The 25105-nt window shown below is 54.4% G+C and overlaps 3 protein-coding genes across 3 annotated transcripts; all 3 read right to left on the bottom strand.

Annotated features, from left to right (window-relative positions):
• Positions 1 to 793: 793 nt before the first annotated feature.
• Positions 794 to 8243, bottom strand: LOC146762020 (SUN domain-containing protein 2-like). Its single transcript, XM_085539237.1, has 11 exons — positions 8192 to 8243; positions 7504 to 7653; positions 6795 to 7056; positions 4777 to 4838; positions 4562 to 4622; positions 4043 to 4199; positions 3688 to 3772; positions 3099 to 3211; positions 2178 to 2348; positions 1741 to 1833; positions 794 to 1050 (listed from the first exon to the last, which is right to left on the bottom strand). Exons 1-11 carry the CDS (start codon positions 8241 to 8243, stop codon positions 907 to 909), a joined length of 1350 nt encoding a protein of 449 aa, XP_085395363.1. The 3' UTR covers positions 794 to 906.
• A 1061-nt stretch (positions 8244 to 9304) lies between these two features.
• LOC146762019 (SUN domain-containing protein 3-like) lies at positions 9305 to 16769 on the bottom strand. The gene is made up of 10 exons (XM_085539236.1): positions 16718 to 16769; positions 15306 to 15615; positions 13288 to 13349; positions 13073 to 13133; positions 12554 to 12710; positions 12199 to 12283; positions 11610 to 11722; positions 10689 to 10859; positions 10252 to 10344; positions 9305 to 9561 (listed from the first exon to the last, which is right to left on the bottom strand). Exons 1-10 carry the CDS (start codon positions 16767 to 16769, stop codon positions 9418 to 9420), a joined length of 1248 nt encoding a protein of 415 aa, XP_085395362.1. The 3' UTR covers positions 9305 to 9417.
• Positions 16770 to 17830: 1061 nt separating this feature from the next.
• Positions 17831 to 24827, bottom strand: LOC146762018 (SUN domain-containing protein 2-like). The gene is made up of 10 exons (XM_085539235.1): positions 24694 to 24827; positions 23832 to 24224; positions 21814 to 21875; positions 21599 to 21659; positions 21080 to 21236; positions 20725 to 20809; positions 20136 to 20248; positions 19215 to 19385; positions 18778 to 18870; positions 17831 to 18087 (listed from the first exon to the last, which is right to left on the bottom strand). Exons 1-10 carry the CDS (start codon positions 24825 to 24827, stop codon positions 17944 to 17946), a joined length of 1413 nt encoding a protein of 470 aa, XP_085395361.1. The 3' UTR covers positions 17831 to 17943.
• Positions 24828 to 25105: the final 278 nt, after the last annotated feature.

The following is a 25105-nucleotide window of genomic DNA, read 5'->3' as shown; positions in this document are numbered from 1 at the left end:
TATTCTGTCCCCCCTCCCTATCTACCAGCGCAAGGAGCTGTTCCCGGGAAGTAACGAGTCTTGCAATTAAAGACCGAGGCAAAGAAGGCATTAAGATCCTCAGCCTTATCATGATCCTTGCCACCGCGTTGCCCTCAGCATCATCCAGCAGGGGATGGAGATTCTCCATAGCCCTCCTCCTGCCGTTGACGTATTTTTGGAAATATTTACTGTTGTCCTTCCCCTAAGAGGCCAAGTTCAGTTCTAGCTGGGCTTTTGCTTTTCTAATTTTCTCCCTGCACAGCTTCACTATGGACTTGGAATAGTTGTAAGTAGCTTGCCCATTCTTCCAAATACCATAAACTTTCCTGTTGTCCCGGACTTCCAGTCAGAATTCACCGTTCTGCCTGACCGGCCTCCTTGCCCGTTGGCGCATCTTCTGTGATATGGTGACGGTCAGCTCCTGTCCCTCTAAAATAACTTCCTAAAAGTATTCCCAGCCATCCTGGGCTCCCATGCCCTCCACAACTGCCTACCCAGGGACCCTCTCAACCACAATCTGAAAGAGGACAAGCTCTGCCCCCTGGAAGTCCAAGGGGGTACCAGTTCTGCTGACTCCCACCCGTGGTTCAGTGAGGACCAAAAAAACCAGCACGTGGAGATCACTCTGCCAACTCCCACCCAGTCGCTTGCTTGCTCTTCCTACCCAGAAGGAGAGCAAGAGAAAAGGGGATGAAAAAGCACGTGGGTCGAGATAAAGTCTGGGAGATCTCTTAACAGTTACTCCGATGGACAAAAGAGATTCAACATGGAAAATGTTTAATTTTTTATTTGTTTAATTTATTTTGAGATAAGCCAAATAGATTTCCCCAAGCCAAATCAATTTCCCCAAGCCAAATCAATTTCCCCAAGCCAAATCAATTTCCCCTAGCCAGATAGTTTTCCCCTGGCATCGTCGTCACGGGCTGGATCGCCGTGGAGTCTGAACTGATACAGACAGGTGTACTCTGGGTGGCCCCAGTTGCTCAGCACTTGCAGCTTCACATAACTGATGAACCCAGAGAGCTCGTTCTGCAATGAGAAAAAGAAATGAAATGCGTTTTCCTCTCTGCCCTTTGACCACTGACAATGCGGGAGCGACACAGTCGCGCAACATCTTACTTCAGGCTGCCCTCCTAGTTCTTTGACACGCTGATGTGCTCCCATAGCACAGTCTTACCCTGCTCCACCTCTTTGGCCACATGAGTTTTAAGGAAACAAACAGCTACCAAAAGCTGCAGCAAATACGCAGCCAAGTTCTTTGCACTTGCTTTGAGTGTGTGTGCATGCACACAAAACGGAGGGATGGGACACTCATTAGCTTCTGTAACAAGTCACCCAGGCAGAATGGCCTCCCTTACGCTGCCTGTTACCGGCAACAACAAGACCCTTGGAAAGCCACACATCCCCAGTGTGAAAGTAGCACACCAACAGTATCGCATACATCGAGAGGTGCCTACTTCTGTGCAATCGCAAGCCACTTGGTCACGGTGGTTTCTGCTGCAAGTGCAGCTGAAGCTTAGCTGTGCTAAAAGCTGTAGTAGCTCGCAAGCTTAAAAACAACATGGAAGCAAAACCAGCACGGCACTCCGGGCATACGCAGGTAGGGAGTGGCAGCAGAAGAAATGCCAGAAGGCCCTCATACACCTCTGGCTTGGAAGCTTCTGCCCAGCCAACCTGGTTCTCCTCTCCCACGCTTCACGTCCCTCTTAGATGACGTACCTTCAGTTGGAAGGTCTGACTGGGAGCCTGGCCTGGAACAAAGGTGAACTCTCCCAGGAAAATTCCTTCCTCATCATCTTCTGCTTTCAGGCCCTACAGGAAGACAGGGGTGGAGAAAACAGAACAATGGGATGCGCTGCCGGACAATGATCACAGAGCCCCGCAGGGACTGGAAGCAGAGGTGGTCTGGGACCATCCACTGTGCCATTTCCCTTTCCCTCCGCCTCTCAAACTACCAACTCGCCCCAGGAGTGGGAAACCTTCTTTGCTGCGCTACGCTGGACAGAAAAGGAATGCTGTGGAAATGGAGCAACTCTGAGGAACTTCTTTCTCCCCCAAGGCAGGGAAGGACTGCATGCCGCAGCGCTCTTGGAGCTGCTACCACCGTCCACCTCAAATGCTAAGCAGAACCCCCACAGCCCAAGGGTATCACTTACATAGACAGCAAAGTCCTTGGGAGCACTGGAGATGCTGTCTGCACGGTACGCCGCTGCTGGAATTCCGTGGTTTAAGGTAACTGCTGTGGGAAAGATGGCCATGGGCAACTTGATGACAACGTGCCCTTGGCTTCCTGGGAAGGGCCAGCAGTTTCCTGGATGATTGTCAGGCTAGAAAGAGAAGAAGGAACAGTGTTCACGTGTGAAAGAGAGTCCTGACTGGAGTTCCTGCTCCAGCATCAGAGGCTCTGGAGTTGTATCGGCCCATCAGCTCTGCTCCGAAGCACATTAATAAGTGCACGACAGTGAGCTGGGTGCACAACTCGCAGAAGCTCTCAGGCTCCTTCTTTTGCGGAGCAGCTTGCCAAAAACAAGGAGGGGCTGCAGTGGTTGAGGGGCACCTGCCAGGACAAAGAAGGGCTGGCCTGCACGAGCCTTTCCTGCAAGGGGAAGCAATCGCTCCCCCTCATCAATTCCCACCTCTCTGCACCAGCACCAGCCGGGGCTCCGATTTGTTAGGTAGCTTGTGAGCAGTGACACGATACGCTGGCAAACACAACATGGGGCCCTCCTGCAGCGCACGCCCTCTGTGCCCACCTGGGTCCACTGAGAGCCCCAGCGATCTCACACCCCAAATCTCCCGTGGCACCTTACGGGTTCCCCTTCAATGCCAGCCTGACAGTTCCACAATGGCTGGGAAGACATGCAAGCCAGCCTGACAGAAGCTTGCACAAGAAGGACTGGGGGCAGTCTGGCAGAAGAAATTCTCAGCAGGGATACACAAGAGGGGACTAGGGCCTTGCAAGACGACCATAGGTAAGGCAAGCTGGGATGTGAGGACAAGTGTAAGGACAATCCCCTGCAGGGCTTTTGGTCTCCTCTACCCCGTACCATTCTTCCCCCGTTTCTCTGTGTTCTTACCTCAAGAATAATCTCAGGAGCCCTCATATAAGGTGTCACCAGCAACGACTGCCAAAAGACTTTCCCACTTCCAGTCCAGGAGGGTGAAGTCTTGGAACGAACGATAGCAGCGCCTACAAATCAAAACACGGGCCCCATTGTCAAGCAAGGCCAGGAGGAATCAAGGCCTGCTGACCTTGCTTTGCACATAAACAGCTGCACAGAGATGCCGGCTGCCCTTGCACTGTCCTCTTGAAAAAGCTGCTAAGCAGTCATACATCCTCAACAGGGATAGTTCCCTCCTCCTCTCCTGCCACTTCCCTCTGCAGCACAACGCACAGACTCACTCAACTATACTAAAGGGCAGCATAAACTGACAGCCAGCTGAGCAATCGCGTGAGAAACAACACCAAGTAGGAGTAGTGCTTTCCAGATGTGCTCCAGCCCACTGGAGACTCTCTCTGCAAGCACACTCTCAGGGCTCAAAGCGGCCGTTCACTCCTCACCCCCTCTCCCCCACCGCTGCCCAAATGCCCATCCTGTCAAAGCAGACAAGAAGTGCATTGGAATCAACTTCTGTGGTCTGGTGGTTTCTAAAGTGGAATGGCACCTGAAGTCTTGCTGGCATAATTCGGCATCCGGAATGGGCTTTCTTCCAGCTTCTCCAGTACTTGATTGATCATGTCTTGAACAGCCTGGGAAGGAAGACAAAGGAGAGCGCTGGTCAGAAGGATTAAGAAGGGGGAAAAGAGTTGCCTCCCAGGTTCCCTGCAAAGCCAGCCAAAGCAAACTTGGCTGCAAGTTGCCTGGGAACCTCCACAACTCTACTATGAACATCAGACACGGGAATGGAGAGGGGCTGCTCACTCCAGTGCTCCAGACACGGATGTGGCAGGAAAGGAAAGGCTTTTTCCTGTCGGGAAGCCCCACGACAGACAGGCAGCACTGGCAGACAGTCCTCTTACCTCGCCGGTGAAGCCTGGGAGCTCAGTTCTCCGGAAGGCCTCGTGGAGAGCACGCACAGTAATGTCCCTTGCTCCCCACTGCAGGAAATGAAGCTGCCGCTGGATCTTATTCTGCTCTTCCTCGCGGCTCAGCATTTCCAGATTACCAACCGCCACCCTGGAGACAGCAGGTAATGGAGAGAAGTGGACACGGCTCTCCTCTCACAAGCCATGGCACAGTGAGGCAGCGAACAAGCCTCACTGCGCGTGACAACAGGGTAGCCAAGATTCAGTTGAGACTTGACTACGCTGGTTGGCAAGCTCCACGAGATTCCAACCAAGAAGGTGCTTCCTGGGTAACTCTGGGGGATCGTGGAGCTGTAGCGGTTTGAAGGAAAAGCTGGGAGAGGAGAATGGGAAATGGGAGAAGCACAGGCACTGTGCCATAGAAGTGTGACTCGGGTAAGAAGTGGTCACAGACAAGGGGCAGAGCTCCTCTCAAGAACGGTCTAGCCAAAGGGAGATTGTTTTGTTTTTTACCTTGGAGTCAGTCCTGCCGCCGTCCTGACCCCTTCAACAGCGTTTCCAAGGCAGTAAACGCCTGTCAGGAATTCCACAAAGCTCTCAATACATTGCCGGCACAAAGACTTGGCGTTCTGCCTTGGGCTGCCCACTCCCCTGTCCCTGGGCAGAACAAACCACTGGGGGCTTCCTAAAGAAGCATCCTCTAGTCAGAGCTCTACAGAGAGACTCACCGAAGGGCACCACAACCACGGTGAAGAGCACCAGGGAAACTGTTTCCCTAACCAAAGCTGGCCTACAAAGGAGGAGAAGCGTGGTGATGAACCGCGACGCAGGCAGTATCTCTGCAGCTCTGAAGACAGCAACGGAGCAGCAGATTTTTCCTTAAAACTCGTGAAGGAACCATATCCTTACCAGTCCCCACGCTCGCCTTCACCTCGTTGCTCCATTTCAATGAAGCACAGGATCGCAAAGGAGTGAAAATCGCAGCTCGCTAAGGAGTGAGCCAAACCCTCTCCAACAGCTCGCTAAGGAGTGAGCCAAACCCTCTCCAACAGCTACGCTGTCAGGTCCGAGAGTGGCTAAGGCGTGGGGACAAACTGCCTCTGTGCTGAGGGCCCTTTGTGACTTCACAGTGGTCAGTGATGTCACCACAGGGGAGGCGGCGCCATGTTCTGAGGCACAGCCCTGTTCCTGACAGGGAACAGATTCTGCACCTCCTGCCTGCAGGGGAAAGATCCTACATGGTCGGAACACCTCCTGCCAGCAGCCTGCTTGGTGGGATCCTGCTGAAGGGGGACAGGCTGGGAGCTACAAGACGCTTTTTTCGGTTCCTACTTTTGATGCTCTGTACATCAGATGTCTCACTCCAGGTATCCAGACTTTTCCAATGCTTTCCTGTATCCGTCTTCCTACTGTCAGCCAGCGCTTCAGGCAGACGTGAGGGACTGCAAATGGCAGTTCCTGCAGAAATCACCAACAGGCAGAAACTGCACGTAGTTCTTCCTGCTCGTGAGAATTTCCATGCACTTCAATAAATATATGTTGTTGCCCTCTACAAGATGTCAAGTTGTGCCACTGCAAATTTAAAAGTAGCCCACAGGGGAATAGCACGGGGATCACAGAATCATGACTTGGGTTGGAAGGGACCTAAAGGGTCCTCAGGCTCCAACCCCCCTGCTGCAGGCACGGCTACCAACCCCCGTATATAACACTAGACCAGGTAGTCCAGGGCCCCATCCAGCCTGGCCTTGATCGCCTCCGGGGATGGGGCATCCACAACATCTCTGGGCAGCCTCCTCCAGCACCTCACTGCTTTCTCTGAAAAGAACTTCCCTCCCTGCTATCCAACCCAAATCTTCCCTCTCTCTACTTAAAACCATTTTCCCATTACCAGCCTGGACATGTTACCAACAGGACACAGAACCATTGATCTCCACCCTCTCTCTATGGCCTTTCAACCAAGGAGACCTTAGCCAACAATTCCTTAAACAGCCTGAAGTTTGCTCTTCCGAACTTCAGGGTCCTGACCTCACTCTTTGCCAGGCCCACATTCCTCAAGACCACACACTCAACCAAGGCGTGGTCAACAGCAGTAGCAACAAGATCATCACTTTTCAAGCGCAGCAGCACTTCCACCTCCTCACTTCCCACACTGCGTGCATTGGTGCAAAGGCACTTCAGCTGGGCTTCCTGTCTCACTGCTGTTCTGGAAGATCTAGTATCCCCTAGAGCAACAGCATCCCTCAGTCCTTTTCCATCCCTTTGGACTCCACTCTCGTCATCCACCAAGTTCCATATGTACCCTCGAACTACCTGATCAGCCCCAGAGGCCCTCATTTTGTCCCCTTCCCCCTTCACAATTCATTTAACGAAGCCAGTTCCTGCACTGGGATCCTTTTACCACCGGAGACAGCTGAGTTTCCAGCTGCAGCCATCATGCCAGGTGCTGAGCAAATTGCCCCAGGCTCTTGCCTCCCTTCTCCGGCGCCATCAGACTCAGGCAGGCACTCGCTGCAGCCACACGCTTCGACTGCCCCTTCTTCACGCAGAGTCTCTGAATCCCCACTCTCCTTCTTTCTTTGTTTCTCCCCGGGCCTTTCTGCCTGCTGGACACCCCGCTGAGGCACGCTGTCCGGCACGCAGCCGACAGGCCCACTAACTAGCGGGCACATTCCAGGCCCCGCGCCAACTGCCGTGCCGTTCCACTTCCCGGCCCGGCCTACTGCCTCCCCGCGCCCCGGACGCTCACCCTGCTCGCTGCGCTCCGCAGCGGCTGCCCCGTCGGATCGGCGCTGCCAGGCGGAGGACAACGGCTCCCTGACTGGGCGAACCCCTCGAGGCGAGGCGAGGCGAGGCGAGGCGAGGCGATTCCTTGCTGCGCTGCGGAGCGCGGCTGCTCCGTGCCGAGCGCCTCCCCCAAAAGAAGCGCAGGCTGGGACAGACAGCTCGGAACGGAGCTCGGAACGACCGTCCAGGCCGCAGCCCCGCTAAAGCAGGTTCCCTGTGGTGGGCTGCCCCGGAAGTCGTCCGGGCAGAGTCGCGTTAACTGTTGTTCAGGCCTTGAATCCCACAGAAGGGGACTCTGCACCCTCTCCGGGCAGCCCGCTCCGCTTCTCTGATACCTTCACAGTCAAGAAATATTTCCTCCTGTTCGCAGGGCATTTCCAGCGCTCCTGTGCGTGCCCGTTGGCCCTTCATTCTGTTACTGGGCAGCTGCGAAAAGAGCCTGGCCTCACCCACTCAACTGCTGCCTGTTGAATATTCATAAGCACTGAGGAGATCCCCTCTCAGCCTTCCAGGCCCAACTGGCCCAGCTCCCTCAGCCTTTCCTCAGAAGGGAGATGCTCCACGCCCCTCCTCATCCTTGTGGCCCTCCACTGTGCCCTCTCTAGAAGTTCCCTGCCTTAGTTGAGCTCAGGAGCCCAGAATAGGACACGGTGCTCCAGATGCGGCCTCACCAGGGCTAGAGGAGATGGGGAGGACCACCTCCCTCAAACTGCTGGCCATGCTCTTTTTCATGCAGCCCAGGATGCCACTGGTATTCTTGTCAGCACGGGCACACTGCTGGCTCATGGCCAACCTGTAACCCACCGGGACCCCAAGGTCCTCTCAAAGGCAGAGTAGAGTGACACAATCACCGCCCTGTGCCTGCTGGCCACCTCTCCTCTGATGGAGCCCCCGATACCATTTGCTTTCCACGCTGCAAGAGTACGCTGCTGGCTCATGTTCAGTTTCTACCAGGATCCCCAGGTCCTTCTCTGCACGGCTACTCTCAAGGGTTGCTCCTTCCAGTCTGCATATATCCCTAGGATTCCACCGGCCCAAGTGCAAAACCTTGCACGTGACTGTGCTGAACCTCATTAGATTCACCCGGGCCCACCTTTCAAGTCAGTTGAGGTCCCTCTGAATGGCACCTCTTCCTTCCATTGTTTCAGCCGCACTGCTCAGCTTAGTGTCCTCAGCAAACTTGCTGAGGATGCACTCAGTTCCATCATAGATGTCATTGATAATGATATTAAAGAGCACCGGCCCCAGGACAGACCACTGGGGGATGCACCTTCTCCTAGGATGAAATCGGGTTTGTCAGACAGGATCTACCATTCGTAATCCCATGCTGACTGGGCCTCATCCCCCCCCCCAGCGTACCGTTAACTGATCTGCGACACCTCCCGAGATCGTCCATTCCATAACCTTCCATGGTACCAAGGTGAGACCATAGGTCTTGTAGCTACCGGGATCATCTTTTCAGCTCTTTTTAGAGACGGGTGTCACGTTTGCCAGTCTCCACTCCACTGGGACATCCCCAGTTAGCCCAGACTGCTGAAGGATGATGGAGAGCAGCTTGGCATCCACATCCGCCAACTCACTCCCCACTGTAGGGTGCAGTCCATCTGGGCCCATGGACTTCTGAACATCCAGCTTTCAGAACAGGCCCCAAACCATCTCACTGTGGATTATGCAAGGCCTATTCTGTCCCCCCTCCCTATCTACCAGCGCAAGGAGCTGTTCCCGGGAAGTAACGAGTCTTGCAATTAAAGACCGAGGCAAAGAAGGCATTAAGATCCTCAGCCTTATCATGATCCTTGCCACCGCGTTGCCCTCAGCATCATCCAGCAGGGGATGGAGATTCTCCATAGCCCTCCTCCTGCCGTTGACGTATTTTTGGAAATATTTACTGTTGTCCTTCCCCTAAGAGGCCAAGTTCAGTTCTAGCTGGGCTTTTGCTTTTCTAATTTTCTCCCTGCACAGCTTCACTATGGACTTGGAATAGTTGTAAGTAGCTTGCCCATTCTTCCAAATACCATAAACTTTCCTGTTGTCCCGGACTTCCAGTCAGAATTCACCGTTCTGCCTGACCGGCCTCCTTGCCCGTTGGCGCATCTTCTGTGATATGGTGACGGTCAGCTCCTGTCCCTCTAAAATAACTTCCTAAAAGTATTCCCAGCCATCCTGGGCTCCCATGCCCTCCACAACTGCCTACCCAGGGACCCTCTCAACCACAATCTGAAAGAGGACAAGCTCTGCCCCCTGGAAGTCCAAGGGGGTACCAGTTCTGCTGACTCCCACCCGTGGTTCAGTGAGGACCAAAAAAACCAGCACGTGGAGATCACTCTGCCAACTCCCACCCAGTCGCTTGCTTGCTCTTCCTACCCAGAAGGAGAGCAAGAGAAAAGGGGATGAAAAAGCACGTGGGTCGAGATAAAGTCTGGGAGATCTCTTAACAGTTACTCCGATGGACAAAAGAGATTCAACATGGAAAATGTTTAATTTTTTATTTGTTTAATTTATTTTGAGATAAGCCAAATAGATTTCCCCAAGCCAAATCAATTTCCCCAAGCCAAATCAATTTCCCCAAGCCAAATCAATTTCCCCTAGCCAGATAGTTTTCCCCTGGCATCGTCGTCACGGGCTGGATCGCCGTGGAGTCTGAACTGATACAGACAGGTGTACTCTGGGTGGCCCCAGTTGCTCAGCACTTGCAGCTTCACATAACTGATGAACCCAGAGAGCTCGTTCTGCAATGAGAAAAAGAAATGAAATGCGTTTTCCTCTCTGCCCTTTGACCACTGACAATGCGGGAGCGACACAGTCGCGCAACATCTTACTTCAGGCTGCCCTCCTAGTTCTTTGACACGCTGATGTGCTCCCATAGCACAGTCTTACCCTGCTCCACCTCTTTGGCCACAGGAGTTTTAAGGAAACAAACAGCTACCAAAAGCTGCAGCAAATACGCAGGCAAGTTCTTTGCACTTGCTTTGAGTGTGTGTGCATGCACACAAAACGGAGGGATGGGACACTCATTAGCTTCTGTAACAAGTCACCCAGGCAGAATGGCCTCCCTTACGCTGCCTGTTACCGGCAACAACAAGACCCTTGGGAAGCCACACATCCCCAGTGTGAAAGTAGCACACCAACAGTATCGCATACATCGAGAGGTGCCTACTTCTGTGCAATCGCAAGCCACTTGGTCACGGTGGTTTCTGCTGCAAGTGCAGCTGAAGCTTAGCTGTGCTAAAAGCTGTAGTAGCTCGCAAGCTTAAAAACAACATGGAAGCAAAACCAGCACGGCACTCCGGGCATACGCAGGTAGGGAGTGGCAGCAGAAGAAATGCCAGAAGGCCCTCATACACCTCTGGCTTGGAAGCTTCTGCCCAGCCAACCTGGTTCTCCTCTCCCACGCTTCACGTCCCTCTTAGATGACGTACCTTCAGTTGGAAGGTCTGACTGGGAGCCTGGCCTGGAACAAAGGTGAACTCTCCCAGGAAAATTCCTTCCTCATCATCTTCTGCTTTCAGGCCCTACAGGAAGACAGGGGTGGAGAAAACAGAACAATGGGATGCGCTGCCGGACAATGATCACAGAGCCCCGCAGGGACTGGAAGCAGAGGTGGTCTGGGACCATCCACTGTGCCATTTCCCTTTCCCTCCGCCTCTCAAACTACCAACTCGCCCCAGGAGTGGGAAACCTTCTTTGCTGCGCTACGCTGGACAGAAAAGGAATGCTGTGGAAATGGAGCAACTCTGAGGAACTTCTTTCTCCCCCAAGGCAGGGAAGGACTGCATGCCGCAGCGCTCTTGGAGCTGCTACCACCGTCCACCTCAAATGCTAAGCAGAACCCCCACAGCCCAAGGGTATCACTTACATAGACAGCAAAGTCCTTGGGAGCACTGGAGATGCTGTCTGCACGGTACGCCGCTGCTGGAATTCCGTGGTTTAAGGTAACTGCTGTGGGAAAGATGGCCATGGGCAACTTGATGACAACGTGCCCTTGGCTTCCTGGGAAGGGCCAGCAGTTTCCTGGATGATTGTCAGGCTAGAAAGAGAAGAAGGAACAGTGTTCACGTGTGAAAGAGAGTCCTGACTGGAGTTCCTGCTCCAGCATCAGAGGCTCTGGAGTTGTATCGGCCCATCAGCTCTGCTCCGAAGCACATTAATAAGTGCACGACAGTGAGCTGGGTGCACAACTCGCAGAAGCTCTCAGGCTCCTTCTTTTGCGGAGCAGCTTGCCAAAAACAAGGAGGGGCTGCAGTGGTTGAGGGGCACCTGCCAGGACAAAGAAGGGCTGGCCTGCACGAGCCTTTCCTGCAAGGGGAAGCAATCGCTCCCCCTCATCAATTCCCACCTCTCTGCACCAGCACCAGCCGGGGCTCCGATTTGTTAGGTAGCTTGTGAGCAGTGACACGATACGCTGGCAAACACAACATGGGGCCCTCCTGCAGCGCACGCCCTCTGTGCCCACCTGGGTCCACTGAGAGCCCCAGCGATCTCACACCCCAAATCTCCCGTGGCACCTTACGGGTTCCCCTTCAATGCCAGCCTGACAGTTCCACAATGGCTGGGAAGACATGCAAGCCAGCCTGACAGAAGCTTGCACAAGAAGGACTGGGGGCAGTCTGGCAGAAGAAATTCTCAGCAGGGATACACAAGAGGGGACTAGGGCCTTGCAAGACGACCATAGGTAAGGCAAGCTGGGATGTGAGGACAAGTGTAAGGACAATCCCCTGCAGGGCTTTTGGTCTCCTCTACCCCGTACCATTCTTCCCCCGTTTCTCTGTGTTCTTACCTCAAGAATAATCTCAGGAGCCCTCATATAAGGTGTCACCAGCAACGACTGCCAAAAGACTTTCCCACTTCCAGTCCAGGAGGGTGAAGTCTTGGAACGAACGATAGCAGCGCCTACAAATCAAAACACGGGCCCCATTGTCAAGCAAGGCCAGGAGGAATCAAGGCCTGCTGACCTTGCTTTGCACATAAACAGCTGCACAGAGATGCCGGCTGCCCTTGCACTGTCCTCTTGAAAAAGCTGCTAAGCAGTCATACATCCTCAACAGGGATAGTTCCCTCCTCCTCTCCTGCCACTTCCCTCTGCAGCACAACGCACAGACTCACTCAACTATACTAAAGGGCAGCATAAACTGACAGCCAGCTGAGCAATCGCGTGAGAAACAACACCAAGTAGGAGTAGTGCTTTCCAGATGTGCTCCAGCCCACTGGAGACTCTCTCTGCAAGCACACTCTCAGGGCTCAAAGCGGCCGTTCACTCCTCACCCCCTCTCCCCCACCGCTGCCCAAATGCCCATCCTGTCAAAGCAGACAAGAAGTGCATTGGAATCAACTTCTGTGGTCTGGTGGTTTCTAAAGTGGAATGGCACCTGAAGTCTTGCTGGCATAATTCGGCATCCGGAATGGGCTTTCTTCCAGCTTCTCCAGTACTTGATTGATCATGTCTTGAACAGCCTGGGAAGGAAGACAAAGGAGAGCGCTGGTCAGAAGGATTAAGAAGGGGGAAAAGAGTTGCCTCCCAGGTTCCCTGCAAAGCCAGCCAAAGCAAACTTGGCTGCAAGTTGCCTGGGAACCTCCACAACTCTACTATGAACATCAGACACGGGAATGGAGAGGGGCTGCTCACTCCAGTGCTCCAGACACGGATGTGGCAGGAAAGGAAAGGCTTTTTCCTGTCGGGAAGCCCCACGACAGACAGGCAGCACTGGCAGACAGTCCTCTTACCTCGCCGGTGAAGCCTGGGAGCTCAGTTCTCCGGAAGGCCTCGTGGAGAGCACGCACAGTAATGTCCCTTGCTCCCCACTGCAGGAAATGAAGCTGCCGCTGGATCTTATTCTGCTCTTCCTCGCGGCTCAGCATTTCCAGATTACCAACCGCCACCCTGGAGACAGCAGGTAATGGAGAGAAGTGGACACGGCTCTCCTCTCACAAGCCATGGCACAGTGAGGCAGCGAACAAGCCTCACTGCGCGTGACAACAGGGTAGCCAAGATTCAGTTGAGACTTGACTACGCTGGTTGGCAAGCTCCACGAGATTCCAACCAAGAAGGTGCTTCCTGGGTAACTCTGGGGGATCGTGGAGCTGTAGCGGTTTGAAGGAAAAGCTGGGAGAGGAGAATGGGAAATGGGAGAAGCACAGGCACTGTGCCATAGAAGTGTGACTCGGGTAAGAAGTGGTCACAGACAAGGGGCAGAGCTCCTCTCAAGAACGGTCTAGCCAAAGGGAGATTGTTTTGTTTTTTACCTTGGAGTCAGTCCTGCCGCCGTCCTGACCCCTTCAACAGCGTTTCCAAGGCAGTAAACGCCTGTCAGGAATTCCACAAAGCTCTCAATACATTGCCGGCACAAAGACTTGGCGTTCTGCCTTGGGCTGCCCACTCCCCTGTCCCTGGGCAGAACAAACCACTGGGGGCTTCCTAAAGAAGCATCCTCTAGTCAGAGCTCTACAGAGAGACTCACCGAAGGGCACCACAACCACGGTGAAGAGCACCAGGGAAACTGTTTCCCTAACCAAAGCTGGCCTACAAAGGAGGAGAAGCGTGGTGATGAACCGCGACGCAGGCAGTATCTCTGCAGCTCTGAAGACAGCAACGGAGCAGCAGATTTTTCCTTAAAACTCGTGAAGGAACCATATCCTTACCAGTCCCCACGCTCGCCTTCACCTCGTTGCTCCATTTCAATGAAGCACAGGATCGCAAAGGAGTGAAAATCGCAGCTCGCTAAGGAGTGAGCCAAACCCTCTCCAACAGCTCGCTAAGGAGTGAGCCAAACCCTCTCCAACAGCTACGCTGTCAGGTCCGAGAGTGGCTAAGGCGTGGGGACAAACTGCCTCTGTGCTGAGGGCCCTTTGTGACTTCACAGTGGTCAGTGATGTCACCACAGGGGAGGCGGCGCCATGTTCTGAGGCACAGCCCTGTTCCTGACAGGGAACAGATTCTGCACCTCCTGCCTGCAGGGGAAAGATCCTACATGGTCGGAACACCTCCTGCCAGCAGCCTGCTTGGTGGGATCCTGCTGAAGGGGGACAGGCTGGGAGCTACAAGACGCTTTTTTCGGTTCCTACTTTTGATGCTCTGTACATCAGATGTCTCACTCCAGGTATCCAGACTTTTCCAATGCTTTCCTGTATCCGTCTTCCTACTGTCAGCCAGCGCTTCAGGCAGACGTGAGGGACTGCAAATGGCAGTTCCTGCAGAAATCACCAACAGGCAGAAACTGCACGTAGTTCTTCCTGCTCGTGAGAATTTCCATGCACTTCAATAAATATATGTTGTTGCCCTCTACAAGATGTCAAGTTGTGCCACTGCAAATTTAAAAGTAGCCCACAGGGGAATAGCACGGGGATCACAGAATCATGACTTGGGTTGGAAGGGACCTAAAGGGTCCTCAGGCTCCAACCCCCCTGCTGCAGGCACGGCTACCAACCCCCGTATATAACACTAGACCAGGTAGTCCAGGGCCCCATCCAGCCTGGCCTTGATCGCCTCCGGGGATGGGGCATCCACAACATCTCTGGGCAGCCTCCTCCAGCACCTCACTGCTTTCTCTGAAAAGAACTTCCCTCCCTGCTATCCAACCCAAATCTTCCCTCTCTCTACTTAAAACCATTTTCCCATTACCAGCCTGGACATGTTACCAACAGGACACAGAACCATTGATCTCCACCCTCTCTCTATGGCCTTTCAACCAAGGAGACCTTAGCCAACAATTCCTTAAACAGCCTGAAGTTTGCTCTTCCGAACTTCAGGGTCCTGACCTCACTCTTTGCCAGGCCCACATTCCTCAAGACCACACACTCAACCAAGGCGTGGTCAACAGCAGTAGCAACAAGATCATCACTTTTCAAGCGCAGCAGCACTTCCACCTCCTCACTTCCCACACTGCGTGCATTGGTGCAAAGGCACTTCAGCTGGGCTTCCTGTCTCACTGCTGTTCTGGAAGATCTAGTATCCCCTAGAGCAACAGCATCCCTCAGTCCTTTTCCATCCCTTTGGACTCCACTCTCGTCATCCACCAAGTTCCATATGTACCCTCGAACTACCTGATCAGCCCCAGAGGCCCTCATTTTGTCCCCTTCCCCCTTCACAATTCATTTAACGAAGCCAGTTCCTGCACTGGGATCCTTTTACCACCGGAGACAGCTGAGTTTCCAGCTGCAGCCATCATGCCAGGTGCTGAGCAAATTGCCCCAGGCTCTTGCCTCCCTTCTCCGGCGCCATCAGACTCAGGCAGGCACTCGCTGCAGCCACACGCTTCGACTGCCCCTTCTTCAGGCAGAGTCTCTGAATCCCCACTCTCCTTCTTTCTTTGTTTCTCCCCGGGCCTTTCTGCCTGCTGGACACCCCGCTGAGGCACGCTGTCCGGCACGCAGCCGACAGGCCCACTAACTAGCGGGCACATTCCAGGCCCCGCGCCAACTGCCGTGCCGTTCCACTTCCCGGCCCGGCCTACTGCCTCCCCGCGCCCCGGACGCTCACCCTGCTCGCTGCGCTCCGCAGCGGCTGCCCCGTCGGATCGGCGCTGCCAGGCGGAGGACAACGGCTCCCTGACTGGGCGAACCCCTCGAGGCGAGGCGAGGCGAGGCGAGGCGAGGCGAGGCGAGGCGAGGCGATTCCTTGCTGCGCTGCGGAGCGCGGCTGCTCCGTGCCGAGCGCCTCCCCCAAAAGAAGCGCAGGCTGGGACAGACGGCTCGGAACGGAGCTCGGAACGACCGTCCAGGCCGCAGCCCCGCTAAAGCAGGTTCCCTGTGGTGGGCTGCCCCGGAAGTCGTCCGGGCAGAGTCGCGTTAACTGTTGTTCAGGCCTTGAATCCCACAGAAGGGGACTCTGCACCCTCTCCGGGCAGCCCGCTCCGCTTCTCTGATACCTTCACAGTCAAGAAATATTTCCTCCTGTTCGCAGGGCATTTCCAGCGCTCCTGTGCGTGCCCGTTGGCCCTTCATTCTGTTACTGGGCAGCTGCGAAAAGAGCCTGGCCTCACCCACTCAACTGCTGCCTGTTGAATATTCATAAGCACTGAGGAGATCCCCTCTCAGCCTTCCAGGCCCAACTGGCCCAGCTCCCTCAGCCTTTCCTCAGAAGGGAGATGCTCCACGCCCCTCCTCATCCTTGTGGCCCTCCACTGTGCCCTCTCTAGAAGTTCCCTGCCTTAGTTGAGCTCAGGAGCCCAGAATAGGACACGGTGCTCCAGATGCGGCCTCACCAGGGCTAGAGGAGATGGGGAGGACCACCTCCCTCAAACTGCTGGCCATGCTCTTTTTCATGCAGCCCAGGATCCCACTGGCCTTCTTGTCAGCACGGGCACACTGCTGGCTCATGGCCAACCTGTAACCCACCGGGACCCCAAGGTCCTCTCAAAGGCAGAGTAGAGTGACACAATCACCTCCCTGTGCCTGCTGGCCACCTCTCCTCTGATGGAGCCCCCGATACCATTTGCTTTCCACGCTGCAAGAGTACGCTGCTGGCTCATGTTCAGTTTCTACCAGGATCCCCAGGTCCTTCTCTGCACGGCTACTCTCAAGGGTTGCTCCTTCCAGTCTGCATATATCCCTAGGATTCCACCGGCCCAAGTGCAAAACCTTGCACGTGACTGTGCTGAACCTCATTAGATTCACCCGGGCCCACCTTTCAAGTCAGTTGAGGTCCCTCTGAATGGCACCTCTTCCTTCCATTGTTTCAGCCGCACTGCTCAGCTTAGTGTCCTCAGCAAACTTGCTGAGGATGCACTCAGTTCCATCATAGATGTCATTGATAATGATATTAAAGAGCACCGGCCCCAGGACAGACCACTGGGGGATGCACCTTCTCCTAGGATGAAATCGGGTTTGTCAGACAGGATCTACCATTCGTAATCCCATGCTGACTGGGCCTCATCCCCCCCCCCAGCGTACCGTTAACTGATCTGCGACACCTCCCGAGATCGTCCATTCCATAACCTTCCATGGTACCAAGGTGAGACCATAGGTCTTGTAGCTACCGGGATCATCTTTTCAGCTCTTTTTAGAGACGGGTGTCACGTTTGCCAGTCTCCACTCCACTGGGACATCCCCAGTTAGCCCAGACTGCTGAAGGATGATGGAGAGCAGCTTGGCATCCACATCCGCCAACTCACTCCCCACTGTAGGGTGCAGTCCATCTGGGCCCATGGACTTCTGAACATCCAGCTTTCAGAACAGGCCCCAAACCATCTCACTGTGGATTATGCAAGGCCTATTCTGTCCCCCCTCCCTATCTACCAGCGCAAGGAGCTGTTCCCGGGAAGTAACGAGTCTTGCAATTAAAGACCGAGGCAAAGAAGGCATTAAGATCCTCAGCCTTATCATGATCCTTGCCACCGCGTTGCCCTCAGCATCATCCAGCAGGGGATGGAGATTCTCCATAGCCCTCCTCCTGCCGTTGACGTATTTTTGGAAATATTTACTGTTGTCCTTCCCCTAAGAGGCCAAGTTCAGTTCTAGCTGGGCTTTTGCTTTTCTAATTTTCTCCCTGCACAGCTTCACTATGGACTTGGAATAGTTGTAAGTAGCTTGCCCATTCTTCCAAATACCATAAACTTTCCTGTTGTCCCGGACTTCCAGTCAGAATTCACCGTTCTGCCTGACCGGCCTCCTTGCCCGTTGGCGCATCTTCTGTGATATGGTGACGGTCAGCTCCTGTCCCTCTAAAATAACTTCCTAAAAGTATTCCCAGCCATCCTGGGCTCCCATGCCCTCCACAACTGCCTACCCAGGGACCCTCTCAACCACAATCTGAAAGAGGACAAGCTCTGCCCCCTGGAAGTCCAAGGGGGTACCAGTTCTGCTGACTCCCACCCGTGGTTCAGTGAGGACCAAAAAAACCAGCACGTGGAGATCACTCTGCCAACTCCCACCCAGTCGCTTGCTTGCTCTTCCTACCCAGAAGGAGAGCAAGAGAAAAGGGGATGAAAAAGCACGTGGGTCGAGATAAAGTCTGGGAGATCTCTTAACAGTTACTCCGATGGACAAAAGAGATTCAACATGGAAAATGTTTAATTTTTTATTTGTTTAATTTATTTTGAGATAAGCCAAATAGATTTCCCCAAGCCAAATCAATTTCCCCAAGCCAAATCAATTTCCCCAAGCCAAATCAATTTCCCCTAGCCAGATAGTTTTCCCCTGGCATCGTCGTCACGGGCTGGATCGCCGTGGAGTCTGAACTGATACAGACAGGTGTACTCTGGGTGGCCCCAGTTGCTCAGCACTTGCAGCTTCACATAACTGATGAACCCAGAGAGCTCGTTCTGCAATGAGAAAAAGAAATGAAATGCGTTTTCCTCTCTGCCCTTTGACCACTGACAATGCGGGAGCGACACAGTCGCGCAACATCTTACTTCAGGCTGCCCTCCTAGTTCTTTGACACGCTGATGTGCTCCCATAGCACAGTCTTACCCTGCTCCACCTCTTTGGCCACAGGAGTTTTAAGGAAACAAACAGCTACCAAAAGCTGCAGCAAATACGCAGGCAAGTTCTTTGCACTTGCTTTGAGTGTGTGTGCATGCACACAAAACGGAGGGACGGGACACTCATTAGCTTCTGTAACAAGTCACCCAGGCAGAATGGCCTCCCTTACGCTGCCTGTTACCGGCAACAACAAGACCCTTGGAAAGCCACACATCCCCAGTGTGAAAGTAGCACACCAACAGTATCGCATACATCGAGAGGTGCCTACTTCTGTGCAATCGCAAGCCACTTGGTCACGGTGGTTTCTGCTGCAAGTGCAGCTGAAGCTTAGCTGTGCTAAAAGCTGTAGTAGCTCGCAAGCTTAAAAACAACATGGAAGCAAAACCAGCACGGCACTCCGGGCATACGCAGGTAGGGAGTGGCAGCAGAAGAAATGCCAGAAGGCCCTCATACACCTCTGGCTTGGAAGCTTCTGCCCAGCCAACCTGGTTCTCCTCTCCCACGCTTCACGTCCCTCTTAGATGACGTACCTTCAGTTGGAAGGTCTGACTGGGAGCCTGGCCTGGAACAAAGGTGAACTCTCCCAGGAAAATTCCTTCCTCATCATCTTCTGCTTTCAGGCCCTACAGGAAGACAGGGGTGGAGAAAACAGAACAATGGGATGCGCTGCCGGACAATGATCACAGAGCCCCGCAGGGACTGGAAGCAGAGGTGGTCTGGGACCATCCACTGTGCCATTTCCCTTTCCCTCCGCCTCTCAAACTACCAACTCGCCCCAGGAGTGGGAAACCTTCTTTGCTGCGCTACGCTGGACAGAAAAGGAATGCTGTGGAAATGGAGCAACTCTGAGGAACTTCTTTCTCCCCCAAGGCAGGGAAGGACTGCATGCCGCAGCGCTCTTGGAGCTGCTACCACCGTCCACCTCAAATGCTAAGCAGAACCCCCACAGCCCAAGGGTATCACTTACATAGACAGCAAAGTCCTTGGGAGCACTGGAGATGCTGTCTGCACGGTACGCCGCTGCTGGAATTCCGTGGTTTAAGGTAACTGCTGTGGGAAAGATGGCCATGGGCAACTTGATGACAACGTGCCCTTGGCTTCCTGGGAAGGGCCAGCAGTTTCCTGGATGATTGTCAGGCTAGAAAGAGAAGAAGGAACAGTGTTCACGTGTGAAAGAGAGTCCTGACTGGAGTTCCTGCTCCAGCATCAGAGGCTCTGGAGTTGTATCGGCCCATCAGCTCTGCTCCGAAGCACATTAATAAGTGCACGACAGTGAGCTGGGTGCACAACTCGCAGAAGCTCTCAGGCTCCTTCTTTTGCGGAGCAGCTTGCCAAAAACAAGGAGGGGCTGCAGTGGTTGAGGGGCACCTGCCAGGACAAAGAAGGGCTGGCCTGCACGAGCCTTTCCTGCAAGGGGAAGCAATCGCTCCCCCTCATCAATTCCCACCTCTCTGCACCAGCACCAGCCGGGGCTCCGATTTGTTAGGTAGCTTGTGAGCAGTGACACGATACGCTGGCAAACACAACATGGGGCCCTCCTGCAGCGCACGCCCTCTGTGCCCACCTGGGTCCACTGAGAGCCCCAGCGATCTCACACCCCAAATCTCCCGTGGCACCTTACGGGTTCCCCTTCAATGCCAGCCTGACAGTTCCACAATGGCTGGGAAGACATGCAAGCCAGCCTGACAGAAGCTTGCACAAGAAGGACTGGGGGCAGTCTGGCAGAAGAAATTCTCAGCAGGGATACACAAGAGGGGACTAGGGCCTTGCAAGACGACCATAGGTAAGGCAAGCTGGGATGTGAGGACAAGTGTAAGGACAATCCCCTGCAGGGCTTTTGGTCTCCTCTACCCCGTACCATTCTTCCCCCGTTTCTCTGTGTTCTTACCTCAAGAATAATCTCAGGAGCCCTCATATAAGGTGTCACCAGCAACGACTGCCAAAAGACTTTCCCACTTCCAGTCCAGGAGGGTGAAGTCTTGGAACGAACGATAGCAGCGCCTACAAATCAAAACACGGGCCCCATTGTCAAGCAAGGCCAGGAGGAATCAAGGCCTGCTGACCTTGCTTTGCACATAAACAGCTGCACAGAGATGCCGGCTGCCCTTGCACTGTCCTCTTGAAAAAGCTGCTAAGCAGTCATACATCCTCAACAGGGATAGTTCCCTCCTCCTCTCCTGCCACTTCCCTCTGCAGCACAACGCACAGACTCACTCAACTATACTAAAGGGCAGCATAAACTGACAGCCAGCTGAGCAATCGCGTGAGAAACAACACCAAGTAGGAGTAGTGCTTTCCAGATGTGCTCCAGCCCACTGGAGACTCTCTCTGCAAGCACACTCTCAGGGCTCAAAGCGGCCGTTCACTCCTCACCCCCTCTCCCCCACCGCTGCCCAAATGCCCATCCTGTCAAAGCAGACAAGAAGTGCATTGGAATCAACTTCTGTGGTCTGGTGGTTTCTAAAGTGGAATGGCACCTGAAGTCTTGCTGGCATAATTCGGCATCCGGAATGGGCTTTCTTCCAGCTTCTCCAGTACTTGATTGATCATGTCTTGAACAGCCTGGGAAGGAAGACAAAGGAGAGCGCTGGTCAGAAGGATTAAGAAGGGGGAAAAGAGTTGCCTCCCAGGTTCCCTGCAAAGCCAGCCAAAGCAAACTTGGCTGCAAGTTGCCTGGGAACCTCCACAACTCTACTATGAACATCAGACACGGGAATGGAGAGGGGCTGCTCACTCCAGTGCTCCAGACACGGATGTGGCAGGAAAGGAAAGGCTTTTTCCTGTCGGGAAGCCCCATGACAGACAGGCAGCACTGGCAGACAGTCCTCTTACCTCGCCGGTGAAGCCTGGGAGCTCAGTTCTCCGGAAGGCCTCGTGGAGAGCACGCACAGTAATGTCCCTTGCTCCCCACTGCAGGAAATGAAGCTGCCGCTGGATCTTATTCTGCTCTTCCTCGCGGCTCAGCATTTCCAGATTACCAACCGCCACCCTGGAGACAGCAGGTAATGGAGAGAAGTGGACACGGCTCTCCTCTCACAAGCCATGGCACAGTGAGGCAGCGAACAAGCCTCACTGCGCGTGACAACAGGGTAGCCAAGATTCAGTTGAGACTTGACTACGCTGGTTGGCAAGCTCCACGAGATTCCAACCAAGAAGGTGCTTCCTGGGTAACTCTGGGGGATCGTGGAGCTGTAGCGGCTTGAAGGAAAAGCTGGGAGAGGAGAATGGGAAATGGGAGAAGCACAGGCACTGTGCCATAGAAGTGTGACTCGGGTAAGAAGTGGTCACAGACAAGGGGCAGAGCTCCTCTCAAGAACGGTCTAGCCAAAGGGAGATTGTTTTGTTTTTTACCTTGGAGTCAGTCCTGCCGCCGTCCTGACCCCTTCAACAGCGTTTCCAAGGCAGTAAACGCCTGTCAGGAATTCCACAAAGCTCTCAATACATTGCCGGCACAAAGACTTGGCGTTCTGCCTTGGGCTGCCCACTCCCCTGTCCCTGGGCAGAACAAACCACTGGGGGCTTCCTAAAGAAGCATCCTCTAGTCAGAGCTCTACAGAGAGACTCACCGAAGGGCACCACAACCACGGTGAAGAGCACCAGGGAAACTGTTTCCCTAACCAAAGCTGGCCTACAAAGGAGGAGAAGCGTGGTGATGAACCGCGACGCAGGCAGTATCTCTGCAGCTCTGAAGACAGCAACGGAGCAGCAGATTTTTCCTTAAAACTCGTGAAGGAACCATATCCTTACCAGTCCCCACGCTCGCCTTCACCTCGTTGCTCCATTTCAATGAAGCACAGGATCGCAAAGGAGTGAAAATCGCAGCTCGCTAAGGAGTGAGCCAAACCCTCTCCAACAGCTCGCTAAGGAGTGAGCCAAACCCTCTCCAACAGCTACGCTGTCAGGTCCGAGAGTGGCTAAGGCGTGGGGACAAACTGCCTCTGTGCTGAGGGCCCTTTGTGACTTCACAGTGGTCAGTGATGTCACCACAGGGGAGGCGGCGCCATGTTCTGAGGCACAGCCCTGTTCCTGACAGGGAACAGATTCTGCACCTCCTGCCTGCAGGGGAAAGATCCTACATGGTCGGAACACCTCCTGCCAGCAGCCTGCTTGGTGGGATCCTGCTGAAGGGGGACAGGCTGGGAGCTACAAGACGCTTTTTTCGGTTCCTACTTTTGATGCTCTGTACATCAGATGTCTCACTCCAGGTATCCAGACTTTTCCAATGCTTTCCTGTATCCGTCTTCCTACTGTCAGCCAGCGCTTCAGGCAGACGTGAGGGACTGCAAATGGCAGTTCCTGCAGAAATCACCAACAGGCAGAAACTGCACGTAGTTCTTCCTGCTCGTGAGAATTTCCATGCACTTCAATAAATATATGTTGTTGCCCTCTACAAGATGTCAAGTTGTGCCACTGCAAATTTAAAAGTAGCCCACAGGGGAATAGCACGGGGATCACAGAATCATGACTTGGGTTGGAAGGGACCTAAAGGGTCCTCAGGCTCCAACCCCCCTGCTGCAGGCACGGCTACCAACCCCCGTATATAACACTAGACCAGGTAGTCCAGGGCCCCATCCAGCCTGGCCTTGATCGCCTCCGGGGATGGGGCATCCACAACATCTCTGGGCAGCCTCCTCCAGCACCTCACTGCTTTCTCTGAAAAGAACTTCCCTCCCTGCTATCCAACCCAAATCTTCCCTCTCTCTACTTAAAACCATTTTCCCATTACCAGCCTGGACATGTTACCAACAGGACACAGAACCATTGATCTCCACCCTCTCTCTATGGCCTTTCAACCAAGGAGACCTTAGCCAACAATTCCTTAAACAGCCTGAAGTTTGCTCTTCCGAACTTCAGGGTCCTGACCTCACTCTTTGCCAGGCCCACATTCCTCAAGACCACACACTCAACCAAGGCGTGGTCAACAGCAGTAGCAACAAGATCATCACTTTTCAAGCGCAGCAGCACTTCCACCTCCTCACTTCCCACACTGCGTGCATTGGTGCAAAGGCACTTCAGCTGGGCTTCCTGTCTCACTGCTGTTCTGGAAGATCTAGTATCCCCTAGAGCAACAGCATCCCTCAGTCCTTTTCCATCCCTTTGGACTCCACTCTCGTCATCCACCAAGTTCCATATGTACCCTCGAACTACCTGATCAGCCCCAGAGGCCCTCATTTTGTCCCCTTCCCCCTTCACAATTCATTTAACGAAGCCAGTTCCTGCACTGGGATCCTTTTACCACCGGAGACAGCTGAGTTTCCAGCTGCAGCCATCATGCCAGGTGCTGAGCAAATTGCCCCAGGCTCTTGCCTCCCTTCTCCGGCGCCATCAGACTCAGGCAGGCACTCGCTGCAGCCACACGCTTCGACTGCCCCTTCTTCACGCAGAGTCTCTGAATCCCCACTCTCCTTCTTTCTTTGTTTCTCCCCGGGCCTTTCTGCCTGCTGGACACCCCGCTGAGGCACGCTGTCCGGCACGCAGCCGACAGGCCCACTAACTAGCGGGCACATTCCAGGCCCCGCGCCAACTGCCGTGCCGTTCCACTTCCCGGCCCGGCCTACTGCCTCCCCGCGCCCCGGACGCTCACCCTGCTCGCTGCGCTCCGCAGCGGCTGCCCCGTCGGATCGGCGCTGCCAGGCGGAGGACAACGGCTCCCTGACTGGGCGAACCCCTCGAGGCGAGGCGAGGCGAGGCGAGGCGAGGCGAGGCGAGGCGAGGCGAGGCGATTCCTTGCTGCGCTGCGGAGCGCGGCTGCTCCGTGCCGAGCGCCTCCCCCAAAAGAAGCGCAGGCTGGGACAGACGGCTCGGAACGGAGCTCGGAACGACCGTCCAGGCCGCAGCCCCGCTAAAGCAGGTTCCCTGTGGTGGGCTGCCCCGGAAGTCGTCCGGGCAGAGTCGCGTTAACTGTTGTTCAGGCCTTGAATCCCACAGAAGGGGACTCTGCACCCTCTCCGGGCAGCCCGCTCCGCTTCTCTGATACCTTCACAGTCAAGAAATATTTCCTCCTGTTCGCAGGGCATTTCCAGCGCTCCTGTGCGTGCCCGTTGGCCCTTCATTCTGTTACTGGGCAGCTGCGAAAAGAGCCTGGCCTCACCCACTCAACTGCTGCCTGTTGAATATTCATAAGCACTGAGGAGATCCCCTCTCAGCCTTCCAGGCCCAACTGGCCCAGCTCCCTCAGCCTTTCCTCAGAAGGGAGATGCTCCACGCCCCTCCTCATCCTTGTGGCCCTCCACTGTGCCCTCTCTAGAAGTTCCCTGCCTTAGTTGAGCTCAGGAGCCCAGAATAGGACACGGTGCTCCAGATGCGGCCTCACCAGGGCTAGAGGAGATGGGGAGGACCACCTCCCTCAAACTGCTGGCCATGCTCTTTTTCATGCAGCCCAGGATCCCACTGGCCTTCTTGTCAGCACGGGCACACTGCTGGCTCATGGCCAACCTGTAACCCACCGGGACCCCAAGGTCCTCTCAAAGGCAGAGTAGAGTGACACAATCACCTCCCTGTGCCTGCTGGCCACCTCTCCTCTGATGGAGCCCCCGATACCATTTGCTTTCCACGCTGCAAGAGTACGCTGCTGGCTCATGTTCAGTTTCTACCAGGATCCCCAGGTCCTTCTCTGCACGGCTACTCTCAAGGGTTGCTCCTTCCAGTCTGCATATATCCCTAGGATTCCACCGGCCCAAGTGCAAAACCTTGCACGTGACTGTGCTGAACCTCATTAGATTCACCCGGGCCCACCTTTCAAGTCAGTTGAGGTCCCTCTGAATGGCACCTCTTCCTTCCATTGTTTCAGCCGCACTGCTCAGCTTAGTGTCCTCAGCAAACTTGCTGAGGATGCACTCAGTTCCATCATAGATGTCA

Source organism: Coturnix japonica, chromosome 2 (assembly GCF_054131305.1).
Source record: "Coturnix japonica strain WE chromosome 2, WE-NBRP24, whole genome shotgun sequence".
In the NCBI taxonomy this organism is placed as follows: domain Eukaryota; kingdom Metazoa; phylum Chordata; class Aves; order Galliformes; family Phasianidae; genus Coturnix; species Coturnix japonica.
This window is presented reverse-complemented; position numbering and strand designations above follow the sequence as displayed.